This window comes from Sus scrofa, chromosome X (assembly GCF_054392235.1).
Source record: "Sus scrofa isolate SSC_HxYL_T2T_F1_AM1 chromosome X, Sscrofa_HxYL_maternal_Yorkshire_Landrace_v2.0, whole genome shotgun sequence".
Taxonomy (NCBI): domain Eukaryota; kingdom Metazoa; phylum Chordata; class Mammalia; order Artiodactyla; family Suidae; genus Sus; species Sus scrofa.
Genome location: NC_139401.1, coordinates 105,513,066 through 105,528,259, shown reverse-complemented (window position 1 = coordinate 105,528,259; position 15,194 = coordinate 105,513,066). Strand labels below are relative to the sequence as shown.

Sequence of the window (15,194 nt, the reverse complement as noted above, 5' to 3'; positions counted from 1 at the left end):
GTTAAGAGTTCTATCCTTCCTTGTAATAGAAAGGAAGACAGATTTACAAACTTTTGTCCTGCTTTCGGGCAAATGGGGGAAAGGCAGAGAACTTTTCTTGTATCTGCTTCTTCTCGATCTTCTTTAGCTCAAAATAATTCTTATGTCAAAATGGCATATTCTGGAGTGCCATACTGTGACACCCTACATAATAGATTTGGTCAGATAGGTAGGAGAAAATGTCATATAAGTTAGCTGATATTTTGAATGTGAACCAAAAATACAGACAATTTCTTATCTTTCCTACAGTTGGGTTACATACATTGAGATGCTATTTGGTAGAACTAGGGTGCCTCTTGTGAGAACCTGGTCTGAACATGATGCTCAGGCCTGCAGATGCCTTCAGGGCAAAGGGAAATTGGAACTCTTCCTTCTCCTTATGTTTTTGGGACCAAATTCAGCTGGAAGCAACTGGTCTCAGGAATGTACTGAGTCAGACATCCACTCATTTCACTGCATGGATTCCACCTTGTTAATTGATTTAATAGTCCTTTGTCACTATCTACATGATGCTTAGGCAGTCAGTTAATTTGATACAAATAAGCACTCATATTGGCCATTTTACTGAATTTTTAGGCTGGTTTCTACAAAATGGTCAATCTGATTGTTAGTTCTGCTTAGAAGACCTTATTTTTTTTCTCACTTGCTTTCATCCTGATATTCTTGAGCTCATTATTTTGGAAACTAAAGTGAGGCATAAAAATAATCTACAAAGGCATAGACAAGGAAATCTTTTTAACTATCCTCCTTTCAGGGATCCCCCAGGTTTGGCAAAGTCCAGTGGCAATTAAAGTAAAGCTTCCTTATGGTTAACTGAACGGAAAAACGATTCATGTTAAGTATATATGTGGGTATTTGTTTGGGGGGAGGGTGTGTGTGTGTGTGTGTTGAAGTTGCAAAAGTGAAAATTGGTCTGGATAGGGACTCAGGGAGGTAGCTGGAGTGGGCTGAAATTAAAATGACTGAAAAACTTAAACTATAAATGAAGGACACATTTAATCTATAATCTGCACCTCTAGTCCTCATTTTTATAATGAGGACATGTATATTCAGACTTCTGCATTTAATAATTTCTTTTCTCCTTCAAAACCTCATCTGTGTGAGTCAAGATGAGAGGGACAAATAAGATCTTTTCTGAGATTTTTAGCAGAGAAGAAATTCCTCTCAAGAACTTTTTTTTGTAAACCCAGCCCATTAAATTTTACTGTTAAGTAATCTCACAATAAATAATAAGTATTTACTAAAAAAAATTAATTCAATGTGATTTACCATTGTTCAGTTCTGCTAGCCAAGCTGCACTTGTCCTGAAGAGCTGCATAATTTATTCAAATGACCTGAGGCTTTCAAAGTCAATCTTCCAGTAGAATAATTACCCCCTGCCCCCAGGAGAGTTTTGTGTTGTACTGCTTCCCATGACTGACATTTATTTGACTCTCAAGTGTATTTACATTGTTGGCTTAACTTGGAGTTCTTTACTGAATCAATAATACGCTGTATTTCTTGCTTCATGTTATTCCTTTGCTTTTCCTTTTTTTTTTTTTCTGCTTTTCCCCCCTATTTCTCTGTAGTTACATAGTTTTTCTTTGACCCATGAAAATTTTTACTCCTAAAATTATAAAGAAACAGAGTAAATGTCCTTTTAATCTTCTGGGAAATGTGTGCCTCTTTAAACTTTATTTACGTCAGAACTTACTGTAACGAAGGACAAAAACCCTAGACAAGGTCCCCTGCTTCTCAGGGGTGTTCAAGGCTAGGTCTCCCAGAGGCAAGCCTGCAGTTTGTTCTCAAAAGTTTATAGCTTACCTCCTGGCTATTTCTTTGCAAGGGGCATGAGATGGGGCTAGAAATAGAGCAGGGTGGGAATCTGACCCATCGTAACCACTCAGGAGGCTCTGGCCTGGAAAATCCCCTGTATGTGGCAAAAACAAACATTTGAAATAGAGGGAGAAACCAGGCTCAAACAAAGAGTGCAACCAGTTCCCATTTCAACTCTCCTGCCGATAACCATGTGTACCTGCTCATTTGTTTCCCAAACATCGGTTTTCCATCATTTGGACAGAGCTTCAACCTGAATCCATCCAGAGCATAGGAAGCAAATATGCTGAGATTTAATAAAATTCTGTGTCTGTATATTAGGAGCTTTTGCTCAATGTTCACAGTCTACTGAAAGAAATACTAAAATGGTGTTGTGCAAATCTTTGAATCCTACTTTATTTTTCAGGCAATGGTAACCTCTTCTGGCTGGTCCCATCTGCCTGTGTGCTACAGGATTGACTTCAAAACGAACAGAGAAATAGACAAATGTCAAAAGCCATCTGTTTTGTGTCATGTCATTTGTAATTTTGTCTTCCGTCACCCCCCCCCCTTCTTTGTTACACTCCTTCGGCCAGACCCGTTACTTAGGTTGCCAGCTACTTCCTCAGAACCTGCCTTCCTCCTCTACCTGCAGCATGCAGCCCAGGTAGGTGCACCCTTACTGCTCTTAAAAAAATATGATAGGTAGAAATAATTGGAGTCCTTTATTCTCATGTAAGTATCATGGGTTTTCTGGTTTTCTGTACTCACTGTTGTAAGCTAGTCACACATTTCACCTACCTGTGGTCTCCGATTTAGGAATAAAGAAAAATATTTTCTCCCACATAACAATCCTTCAAACTCTTTTCCCCTTCTTTAGTGTTTTTGTAACAGCTTATGAATGGTCAGCAGGGACTTTTTGTAAATATTGTATGTTTTCTTTCAGCCAGGATAAAGGGTGAGATTAAAGGACCAGCTAATGCTCCCTCCTGTAGCGTAGAGGTTAAGAGCATAGGCTCTGACATTAAACCAGAGTGCCTTGATTTAAATTCAGATGTCCTCATTTAATAGCTATGCGACTTCAGAAAAGATATTTAAACTCTGTGAGCCCTAGTTGCCTGATTTTTAAAATAGACATAATATTAACAGCTTACAATAGTACCTACCATATGCTAGGCATGGTTTTAAGCTCTTTAAATATTTAAGTTCAATTAATTTTCATAACTCCATTTTATAACACAGATATAATTAACATCATCCCCATTTCTCAGATGAGAAAATTAAGACATGAAGAAGGAAAGTAACTTGGCCACGGTCATAGAATTACTAAATGTGTGTATAGCTAAGCCTGTGAACCAGGTAGTTGGATCACAGGGGCCATTTACCTAACGATAAGCTATACTGCCTCTCTACCAAAGAACTGAGTATAAAGCACTTAGCACAGTGTTTGGAACATAGCATTTACTGTCAGCTAGTATTATCACCACCGTCACCTATACTTATCTTTCTTCCTTTTGCCACTCTTGCTTCTACTTAGATTTATTTTGTAAGGTTAATCAACCCCACTCCCACGAAAAGAAAAACAATGGTGATCTAGGCTGCAGTAGCTGCCTAATCCTTCTCACCTTGCATGTTTTGTATTTAAACAGCAAATATGACAGAGACCAATGCAAGGAGACACTATATGTTAATATTTCTCTTTGAGGACATGAAAATTATATTCCCCCATCACTACTTCTCCAGCAACAAGCCAACAGAAATTGCTTAAAGCAAGGGAGAAATTTTCAAAATTTTAAACTTCAAGTAAAGTTGTTGCTGTTCCTTAATAAGCAGGATTACATTTTTCAAAAAGTAATGAAAGTTGCAAAAGATGCAGTAGACAAAGACTCAGCTACTAGCCTCTACTCCTTAACTTGTTTTAGAATGCCAGTAACAGGGTAAAAGAAAGAGAAATTCTGCAAATAATTATATTCTTCCTTTAAAGTAAGCCACTGACTTCAAAATTCTCTAACACATTTGTGGAAACTTAATTTTTTTGTTTGAGATTTATTTGAATGAGCTGTTATGATTGGAGACAGTGAGAATTTCAGATTAATGTTTTGCAGCCAAAAAAAAAAAAAAGAAGAAGAAGAAGAAAAAAAAACTCTGGAAAGCTGGCAAGTGTTCATAAGTCAGCCCTAGAATTATGTAGGTTGAAGGCTCCCAGTGGACAGACCGAACATATAAGAAGGAAACCAGAGATCTGGTGCTATTACGTCCCCGAGTCTAAAGGAACGAATAAGCACAGAATTAAAAGCATTCTTCAGCCTGAATTTTTAAGGTAGGTCTGTACAATTTATACATACTCTATTTGGAAAGTAGAGCATACATTAAATGAAAATATTTTTTATGGATGAACTTTCCTTTTTCCTGTATTTTAACACTGTATTTTACAAAACTCCTAAATTATTTAACTGCTGTTTCTCTTACAGGAGTGCACTTAGGAACTAGGCAAGAAGATTTATGATAACTAAATTTTAAACTCCAACAACCAGTAAGTCTTCAAGAGGGTTTACTTTGGATTTTTTCATGTTAACTTGTTAGGTCAAGATTATGAAAGAATAAGCTTTAGACAAAAATGATAAGTTTGCTGTTTATTAGAAGACTCTGCTGATTATATTTTCATTGGGTAATTTATATGTTTTTTGAAACTATCTAAAGGAATAGTCTTTCTCCTACTGTGTTTATCTTCAGCTAATTTTCTTTTGTTTTAAAATAAGGTTGCTACTTTAGAAAAAAAAAAAAGCCTAAATATTGACTACAACATTTGAGAGCCATGTAGCACTGTTACTACTTAGTTGTGTTAAACTAAAATAGCAGCAAAGGAAAAAATGATACAATTATATCATGATTAATCACTGATGCTCAATTCTTATTTCGATGAGCAAAAAGACTATGTCTACTTGACTCTAAATCAGATTTGGCTATTTTTTCTTTTTCTTTTCCTAACTGAAAAGAAAAATAGATTTTCTTTTAAATGGATTCAAGTTAAAGATCTATATGTGAAACTAATGGTCTCTATGAAAATATGATGGGGCTTTTTAAAACATGTACACAATCTATAATTACCTCTTTATTATTATTGTGAAAACAATGGAAAAATAGAACTAATGGGATTATTTTTCATTAGTTAAAAACCAGCCATAATCCCCCATCCCAATATATTCCTTTTGCATATTCTTTCAGCCTTTTATACACTTACTAATTTTTTCCATAACTTATGTTACTTATATTTTCCATAGCTGTAATGACTTGTATATAATTAGTTACATGAATAAGGCATTTCTCTATGATATAGCAGGCAGCAGTGTGGTTTCTAGAAAGTATACAAAGTGAGATATGTGCTCAAGTGTTTTTGAAATGCTAACTTTGCTTATTTCTTAATTCCTTCTTATTTGTTTCACGTTTCCTATTCTAACCTTTTGAAATGTTAATTTTCTTTAAACCTTTTGATAATATAAAAGATGGGAAAATGTAGTATTGTTTGGAATTTTCAACCCTGATGCTAGAATGTCTTAATTGGTACTATTGAGGAAATTCTCTTTTCTTCATCAAGAAGTAAAATCTATTCTTATTTCATAAGGCATGCTTCCATCCCAATGTTTCCTATAATCATCCACCTTTTTTGCTTTCAACAAACTTAAAATGCTAATGACTCAGTGATGTCCTAAATTCTATATATGTTTTGAGTTCTTTTTTTTCCCCCCCACAGAAGGCATAAAAATTAGAGCTGCTGACATTTCAATCAATATGAAGGATAACTTCACCCTTGTCACCATCAGCAAAAACATTACCAGCAGTCTTCATGTCGGACTTGTGAACATCTCTGGCAATGAGTCTACCTTTAATTGCTCACATAAGCCATCAGATAAGCATTTAGATGCAATTCCTATTCTCTACTACATTATTTTTGTGGTTGGATTTCTTGTCAATACTATTGTGGTTACACTGTTTTGTTGTCAAAAGGGTCCTAAAAAGGTTTCCAGCATTTACATCTTCAACCTGGCTGTGGCTGACTTACTGCTTTTGGCTACTCTTCCTCTCTGGGCAACCTATTATTCTTACAGATATGATTGGCTCTTTGGACCTGTGATGTGCAAAGTTTTTGGTTCTTTCCTGACCCTGAACATGTTTGCAAGTATTTTTTTTATCACCTGCATGAGTGTTGATAGGTACCAATCTGTCATCTACCCCTTTCTGTCTCAAAGAAGAAATCCCTGGCAAGCCTCTTATATAGTTCCTCTGGTTTGGTGTATGGCCTGTCTGTCCTCATTGCCAACATTTTACTTCCGAGATGTCAGAACCATTGAATATTTAGGAGTGAATGCTTGCATTATGGCTTTCCCACCTGAAAAATATGCCCAATGGTCAGCTGGGATTGCCTTAATGAAAAATATCCTTGGTTTTATTATCCCTTTAATATTCATAGCAACTTGCTATTTTGGAATCAGAAAACACCTACTGAAGACCAATAGCTATGGGAAGAACAGAATAACTCGTGACCAAGTCCTGAATATGGCAGCTGCTGTTGTTCTGGCATTCATCATTTGTTGGCTTCCCTTCCATGTTCTGACCTTCCTGGATGCTCTGGCCTGGATGGGTATCATTAATAGCTGTGAAGTTATCGCAGTCATTGACCTGGCACTTCCTTTTGCCATTCTCCTGGGATTCACCAACAGCTGCATTAATCCCTTTTTGTATTGTTTTGTTGGAAACCGGTTCCAACAGAAGCTCCGCCGTGTGTTTAGGGTTCCAATTACTTGGCTCCAAGGCAAGAGAGAGAGTGTGTCATGCCGAAAAAGCAGTTCCCTTAGAGAAATGGAGACCTTTGTGTCTTAAACATGAAAGTGGAATGCATGTTTTCAATATGTCTACTTGGCTTGAGATCTCCTTAAATTATCTTTTAATGGCTATAGTAAAATAACAAGTCTTCCCCCTTAATGTAATCTTTTCTTGCTCTTCTAGAACAGGAAACTAAATGTAAGTTTTATCTTCCAGTGACTTTCAAGAATTTCCCCCTTTTTTCCCTGGTCTATCAGTGTAAGACGGTCACTGGGGAGACATACCCATAACCTAGAAGTAACTAGGAATTTGTCTCAAATTATAATTAATAACAAATTGTGAATGATGATTTGGGGTTGCAGATTTCTCCTTAACAAATGTTGGAATTTTTATTGGTTTTTATATCCATTTTTATCAGGTTTTCCTCTTGAACCAAGGCCAATCTTTCAACTCATTGCATTATTTACAAGACATAATGCTAAGAGAAATGAGTACTTCTAAGTGAAGTATACTACACTAGATCGGTGCCAATTATTCATGCTCTAGGAATATACCTTCAACTTTATATTGTAAATAATAATCCTTTAAAATTTCATTTGAGTATAAGTTTGTATTTAATATATAACTACACATTGAGTAGGGCTAGGAATATAGATTAGATCACATATTCTCCTATATTTTAGCTTATATTTACAGTTATAGAAAGTAAATTGTAATAACATAGATTTGCAATTAACAAATATTTGAGTGTTCACTAAACTTTAAACACTTTTTAAACTTTCTATCCATTTTAACTGTTGTCTGAAGATTTTAATGTTTTCTGATAACTTTCTAAAAACAATAACTGAACACTGTTTAGTGTATGAAATGTAAAGGCTATTTTTATATTCTTGACCTTTTGGATGTGGTGCTTTGATATATAGGAAGTTGACTTGAGTTTTATTATTGATGCTTTGGTTCTGAGTTGCTTCCCAAAATATTTGGGTGGCTTCTTTAACTCTTTTATTTGTAATAAACCCTTAACTGGCATAGGAAAAGGTTATACCAGTATGGAATTTTGATACCCAAGGAGGAAAAACAGATCTAGCAAATGACAAGTTTGGTGTCACACAGCAAACCTACCTGTCAGAACAATATAATGTGGCTTTGAAAATATAGACCATGGGGTAGAGGTAACCTATACCTATGGATACTGTTTTTTCAGAATTTATAGGGTTCTGCAGAACTCTTTTATACCAGTCATTGGCCCAGAGATCTCCTTCTCAACACTATTAGAACTCCTAAGTTTGAGGAGTATCTGAAACTGAGTTATCTGGAGTTTACTTAGAGTATGAATCCTAATTTTAGAAGTTAGAGATTTCATTCTGCACCAGCCCCGTATTATATCAGGTTGTCTAGACATCAGGTTGTCTAGGACCTTCCTAAACCAATACTGATCTCTGAGAGAGAAATAAAGTTTCAGAAGTCTGGTGTCTTTGCCAGATCTTGGGGCTATAGATCAAAAAATTCTCTCGCTCCACTTTCTGGGAAGGTTCTAATTTCATGTAATCTATTACTATCAATTTAAAAAATAGCTAAATGTATAAACAACTATGACTTCATATTTTAGATAATTTTGTAAAATGTCTCATATAAATAAAATCTTTAATTGGAAGATCATGTGTCCTTTACTTTTTTACTTTAACTACCTCCAATTATAGATTCTTACCTTCTCTTATATCTGTATCCTCTATACAATCCCCGCTGACACTTCTTAGTTTCAGCCCCTACCACTTCTTATCTGGCTTTTCTTCTAGTCTCCCACTATTGAGTCTTCACCCATAATTCGCCATTAATTATGAAAGGAAAAGTCCAGATTTCTGGTCATAGTTTATAGAATCATAGGAGAACTGATCCTTTCTTGTCTCTCTGGCTTTCTTTCTTTCTGCCATCTCTCTCTTGCATTCCTTGTTTAAGCATCACTAAAGGACTTGGTGCTTTTTTTCAGGCCTAATGCTCTCTCATGCCTCTCTGCTTTTGTTTACACAACTCTGTCTTGCTGAACATCTTCCAGTCACCCCCACCCCAAGGGTCTCTCATTCAATTAATAAATACCCACTCAGCTTTCAACACTGAGCTCTTGTCAGTCCCTCTATCCAATAATAATTATTATACTGATTATAATACAAATGTCCCTCCCCTGGGAGTTCTCTTAATGAAGAAAATTATTTTTCTAGCTCTTGGGATTTTAAGCCTGGCCTCAACTTCCTTAAGGAGCCCATTGAGCCCTAAGTAATTCTCTGAGGCTTGGACTCCAGGGGTCTTTCCTGCTACTAAGAAGAAATGTCATTTGAGAAAATGGTACATGAATTTATGAATTCTGATTGCAGGAATACACAAAAGTATAAACATCCCCTTTTTTTCTTTGAAAATGTAAATTTCAGGTAAGTTTTTCAGATAGCAAATGAAACTGTATTGTCATTTTGCCACATTTCCAGGTATTACCTTATCTCCTTTCTTTTTCATGGCTCCACCTTTATTTTCCTCATCTAACCAATGTCCAAAAACCACATACTAATAACAATAATAGCTATTATTAGGTGAGCATTATATGATATGTACTTTGGTAAGTATTTTATTTGAATTATCCCACTTTATTCCCATAATGACTCAATTATTCTCATTTTATAAATAAGGAAACTGAGGCACAAGTGAGTCCCCATTAATCTTTAAATTTGGCTCTGACCAATGGTCTGGGTAATCCTAAAAGAGGGATTTGGTAGTTTAAACATCAATCTTAGGCTACCAAGCAGATATTTCAGAGACAATCTTGCATAGTCCTTCAGCTTTCCCCCAAACCACAGTGCTTACATATCCCTGACCAGAGCAATACAAGAGCTCTGGGCAAGTGGTATATTTATACCTATGGAGAAAAAGAGGCAAACGGATAAGGCTTTCTCCTTGGTTCTCCACTGTCCTTTTCTTGTGCTCCATGCTGTACGAAACTCTATGAAGTAAACACTACCCTCTGCAGACCCCTCTCTACTCCCATACACAAAGCAAGGTTGATGACTCAAACATTTCTTTTGAGGAATAAAAATGTCAACACAAATGCTAGCTCTGTAAAATGAGATTATATAGGGTTACCAGAGAAATTCATCTCTTGCAATTTGTAGAAGGAATGTATATTTTTATTATGGAAAGCCAACTATTAATTATTTCTATATTCTATATCCCTAAATTTGATCTACTAAATAAAATATTTTGAAAAAAATCCCTTTTTTTCTGATCTTTTGAGGTCTGCATCGAAATGAGAGGACAATCTGAAGGAAGCTCATTCTATATTGACTTTTCTTTTCTTCCCCAGTGGGGATTTGTGAGTGGGGAACTTTTTGGTGGCCTCACATATCAACAAAAGAAAAATCCAAACATCACAAGCTGAATTAACCACATGAGGTGACTAAAGCAAGAAAGGATTGAGGTAATAAGGAAAATGTAGTACTTAATTATTTTGTTAATTCCTAGATAAACTATCAACAATGATGATTCACGTAACAGAAATTCATATGTTATCACAAAAAATAATCACTTTTCCTGCAAGAAATTGGTGGCCTACAGCTGAGTTGACTAGCCTCCTAGACATTGAGGCCCACTTGCACAAACAAAGCTACAAAGGGTTAACATCCTCAGAACAAAAATTCTTTTTGAAATTCTTACTTTTGAGAAGAGAGCATTCTTTTTAAAATTGCAAATAATTGATATGCATTTCTTACTAAGAATCAATACTTTCTCAGTGTTGAAAAATTTAACTATACAGATTAAAATTAGCCACAGAGGAGTTCCCGTTGTGGAGCAGCGGTTAACGAATCCGACTAGGAACCATGAGGTTGCGGGTTTGATCCCTGCCCTTGCTCAGTGGGTTAAGGATCCAGCGTTGCCATGAGCTGTGGTGTAGGTTGAAGATGCGGCTCGAATCCCCCATTGCTATGGCTCTGGCGTAGGCCGGTGGCTACGGCTCCGATTCCACACCTAGCCTGGGAACCTCCATGTACTGCAGGAGCGGCCCTAGAAAAAGTAAAAAGACAAAAAAAAAAAAAAATTAGCCACAGACATAATCACTGTAGAAGCATGGGGTAAGATTATAGATACAAATATAGACATATATACTGTGTATACCATGTGAGTATATATATGGATATAGTATACACACAGACACACATGCATATATACACACTATTTCTTTACCATATCCATACTTCTATTTTCATCTATTATCTAATGGATATATCCTTCAATCATCCCGTGGTACATTTTTTTTGGCTGCACCCATAACATATGGAAGTTCCCAGGCCAGGGATTGAATCTACACCACAGCAGTGACCTGAACCACAGTAGTGACCAATGTCAGATTCTTAACCACTAGGCCATCGGGGAACTCCCATACTATTTTTAATATTTAAAATATTTTGATCCCAAACTTCCAAATGGCTTACTAGAAAATATTGTTTCTTTCCTTGTTGGTTCTTCCTTTCCTGTAAGTCCCAAATTTTCAGGCTTTAAGCAATCTGAGAAGGTTATACCTGATTACTATTGCTCAGTGGAGGGGAACATTGGAAAATCTGATAAGACTTCTGGCCCACATTCTGCAGCTGTTGTTGCTACATTATATATCAGTTGGTCCATATAAGAACAGACCATTTCGTAGTCTGACATAGACTCCTGTACACTTTAAGGAGCTTCTAGATGATCTAGACACAAACCATCTGATAGGGTATAAGAGAAAGAAAAAGGAAGCCTTTTCCTCCTATATATGTGACATCATATATAGGTGTCACAGTCACCTATATGAGACGCATGCTACTGTAGATAAAGCCTCAAACATATATTTACTTGTTTTGGCATCTCTGTGGAACCAGGAGGGATCAGTAGAAATCCAGCAGAAGGAATATGCCATACCAGTGTAGGGGAGCAAAACTTGCCACCCTAAAATGTCTCTTTGGCATGCAGATTATTTTGAGCTGAAGACAATCAAGGCCTAAAAGACTTAGGAAGAAACTTTGACCTTCTCCCAAAATGCCTAAAAAATGTAGATGGAGCACCTGTTCCAGGAAGGGAGCCATCACCATAGATAACTTTAGTAAATTACCTGTATAGATAGGGAGGAACCCAGCACAGTCCAGTTAAAATTCCCATTGTCTCCGCCTGGCCCAGAAAACATTTACTAAACATTTGCTTTTCTATCTCTATGTCAATTGCCTTCCTTCCCTTTGAAGTCCCAGACCCCTACTCCCAACATTCTCTTTTGTCTTTAGCTGCAGATAGTATTTAAGTTGCTTGCTTCAGCCATTTTGGCAAGTTACTCAGTTTTCCTGGGTCTCTCTCTCAGTATATATGTTATTAAACTTTTATTTTATTTTCTCTTTTTATTCTACTCATGTCAATTTAATTCTTAGACCAGCCAGAAGAACTAAAAGGGAAAAGTTTCTTCCTCCGTGACACTAGAAACCAGTCCTCTCCTTTCTTAAATGAAACTCACATGCAGTTGCAGTCAGAGTTCAAACTACTTCTCAATAAAAATGAGTATCTCTAGTTAGCAGAGGGGGTAAGTAGTAAAGCTGATGTTGCTTCTTGATTGATCACATTAGTGAGTGACACCTCAGTAGATAAGATATAATGTAATAACTTTGAACTGCTTAGAAAAAGGATCTAGTAATTGATTCCCTTCCTCTCAGAGACCCCTTTGCCAATTGCCTCTTCCAAAAAAAGTCCCCAAGGTCAATATACCAATATGTATGGGATACAGTTGGTACAGTTCCATTTGCCTCAAAAGTTGGAAACACCAGACCATTACTAAGCCCTCAGATTTCCAGTTATAGCCTTTTCTCTGAATAATGGATCCTACTTATTCTACATTCATTACCACTGAAGTGATCATTCCCATAACAACAACAACAACAAAAACACTACAGTGTTTGTAATATCTGTGGCTATTAATTTGAAATTGTCTCACAGGGAGTGCTGATATCTACGGTTATGTACTGAATTGTGTCTCCTCAAAATTCATATGTTGAAGCCCCAACCCTGAACATGATTATGTTTGGAGATAGAGCTTTTAGGAAATAATTAAGGTTAAATGAAGTAATAAGGATGGGGTTCTAATCCAATAGAACCGATGACATTTTAAGAAAAGGAAGATCTAATGTTGCCAGGCAAAGTAGGGAAAGAAAAAAATGAGGCACAGAGATTTCAATTCTCAGTTCAAGAGAAAATCAAATACAGAATCTCTTCCTGCAATTGGTTAAGTTACAATGCAAACTGAACTCCCAGTCTCACAGGGTCTCTGTGGTTAATATGAGGGCACTGATTGGGAAAGAATGAATTCCTTTAAATTGGAATGGGTATGTACGGGAAGACCTTGATGAAGTTGAGGACATTGAGCCTCTAAATTCTGATGAGTCTTCTTTGACCATGGAAGAAGTCTCTCCCCTCCAGTGGTAGTTACCATTTTATTCCCATTTGAGAGGATTAATCCTGCATTGCCTTAGGAAACCATAATGGCCTCTCCTGACAAAGATGCCATGCAAAAAATTTCTGAGTCTTCTCAGGACCCACTCCATCACCCATCTTTACTTCTAGTTCTATAACTAGATTCAAGTTCCAACATGTCTCTAAAGGTGAGACACAAACTGTGACCCATGAAGAACACTATACTCCAAAAGAACTACTTGAGTTTTCTAACTTGTGCAGACATATATCTGCAGAAAATGATGGGAATAGGTATCAAAGGTGTAGGATAACGGTGGAAGGAATATAAAGTTGGATCAGACCAAATTTATTAATATGTGCTCATTAATCAAAGATTCTACATTTAATATTGTTCCTTGGAGAGTTAGAAAAGGCTCTAACAGTTTGGTTGGTTGGCTAAAACACAGACCAAAAGGCAGACCAAAGTGAGCAAGCTAGAAATGATGGACCTGCCTTGGTTTAATATAGAAGGGGTTCAAAGGTTTAGAGAAATTGGAATTTTAAAGTGAATTTGCCATTTTAGAGCTACTTACCTACCCTGGGAGGGTCCAAAAGACACATCTTTTACCAATACAGTGAGAAATAAATTTGTGAAGTAAGCTCTGGCATCCTTGACGAGCTCTATGTTTGCTCTTCTCTATAGGCTGGAACTTACAGTGGGAACTACATTTCAATTGGGAAACCTAAAGGCAATGAGAGTAATTGAATTCAGCAGGGGTGGGGTGGGGTGGCAAGGACCAAGTGGCTGAACTCAATACCAAAGGCAAGGTGGGTATGGTTACCACAATGGGCAGCATAGTCAAAGAAGCAGTCAGAATAGTCTGTCAAGCACAGACCTATGGCATTGGCTAGTTGTTCATGGTGTTCCTAGAAATAAAATAGATACGAAGCTTACTAAGTTATTACTTAATCTTAACACATAAGCAGAAAAGTTATAGTTCAGGTGAACAAATGTCTAACCTGAATCATAAAAACAAAGAGGAGTTCCCGTCGTGGCACAGTGGTTAACGAATCTGACTAGGAACCATGAGGTCGCAGGTTCGATCCGTGGCCTTGCTCAGTGGATTGGGGATCCGGCGTTGCCGTGAGCTGTGGTGTAGGTTGCAGATGCGGCTTGGATCCCGCGTTGCTGTGGCTCTGACATAGGTCGGTGGCTACGGCTCCAACTGGACCCCTAGCCTGGGAACCTCCATATGCCGCAGGAGCGGCCCTAGAAAAGACAAAAATAAATAAATAAATAAAGAGTCACAGCCCCCTATTAATTCCTAGTTTTGAGCCATATTATAGACCCAAAATGAAGGGGAAGCCATGTTTCTTGAGGCAGGATCTCAGCACACTACAACGTATTTATACTGTTAATCTTTCTTCCAGCCTCCCTTAAAAGTAACTATGGTCTTCCCAGTCTCCCTTAAAATTACCTATGATAATTGTGCACTGAGGGAATAGGAAATAACCAGAAATTTGGAGGATTACTAGACACTGGTTCTAAACTGACACTAATTCCACAAGATCCAAAAGGTCACTGTGGTCCACAGGCAAAGGTTAGGTGATCAGTGGAGTTTTAGCTCCAGTCTATCTCACAGTGGGCACAGCGGATCCCCAAATTCATCAGGTCATTATTCCTCCAGTTCGAGAATGCATAATTTGAATAGATATATTCAGCAGCTCACATTGGTTCCCTTATGGTGTGAAAGGCCGACTGGAAACAACCAGAACCACCTCTGCCTAGAAAAATAGAAAACCAAAAGCAACACTGCATTCCTGGAGGAACTGCAAAGATTAGCACCATGATCAGACTTGAAAGATGCAGGGGTGGTGATTCCCAATACATCTCCATTCAGCTCACATATTTGTCCTGTGCAGAAGACAGATGGATTTTGGAGAATGACAGTGGATTATTGCAAGCTTAACCAAATGATTCCAATTGCAGCTGCTGTATCAGATGTGGTTTCATTTCTTGAGCAAATCAACACATCCCCTAGTACCTGGTAGGAAACTATTGATCTAGCAAATGCTTTTTTCTTTTAGTAAAGAAT

At 37.1% G+C, this 15,194-nt stretch overlaps 2 protein-coding genes across 2 annotated transcripts in view; one reads left to right on the top strand and one right to left on the bottom strand.

Annotated features, from left to right (window-relative positions):
- Nucleotides 1-15,194, bottom strand: part of SLC6A14 (solute carrier family 6 member 14) — a 371,528-nt gene that overhangs the window by 231,298 nt on the left and 125,036 nt on the right. The window lies entirely within an intron of this gene.
- Nucleotides 4,084-8,308, top strand: AGTR2 (angiotensin II receptor type 2). The gene is made up of 3 exons (XM_005673847.4): nt 4,084-4,153; nt 4,305-4,366; nt 5,585-8,308. Exon 3 carries the CDS (start codon nt 5,623-5,625, stop codon nt 6,709-6,711), a length of 1,089 nt encoding a protein of 362 aa, XP_005673904.1. The 5' UTR covers nt 4,084-4,153; nt 4,305-4,366; nt 5,585-5,622; the 3' UTR covers nt 6,712-8,308.

Excerpts from the sequence above, each read along its gene's own strand:
- AGTR2 (XM_005673847.4), top strand. The coding sequence starts at position 5,623 with ATGAAGGATAACTTCACCCTTGTCACCATCAGCAAAAACATTACCAGC.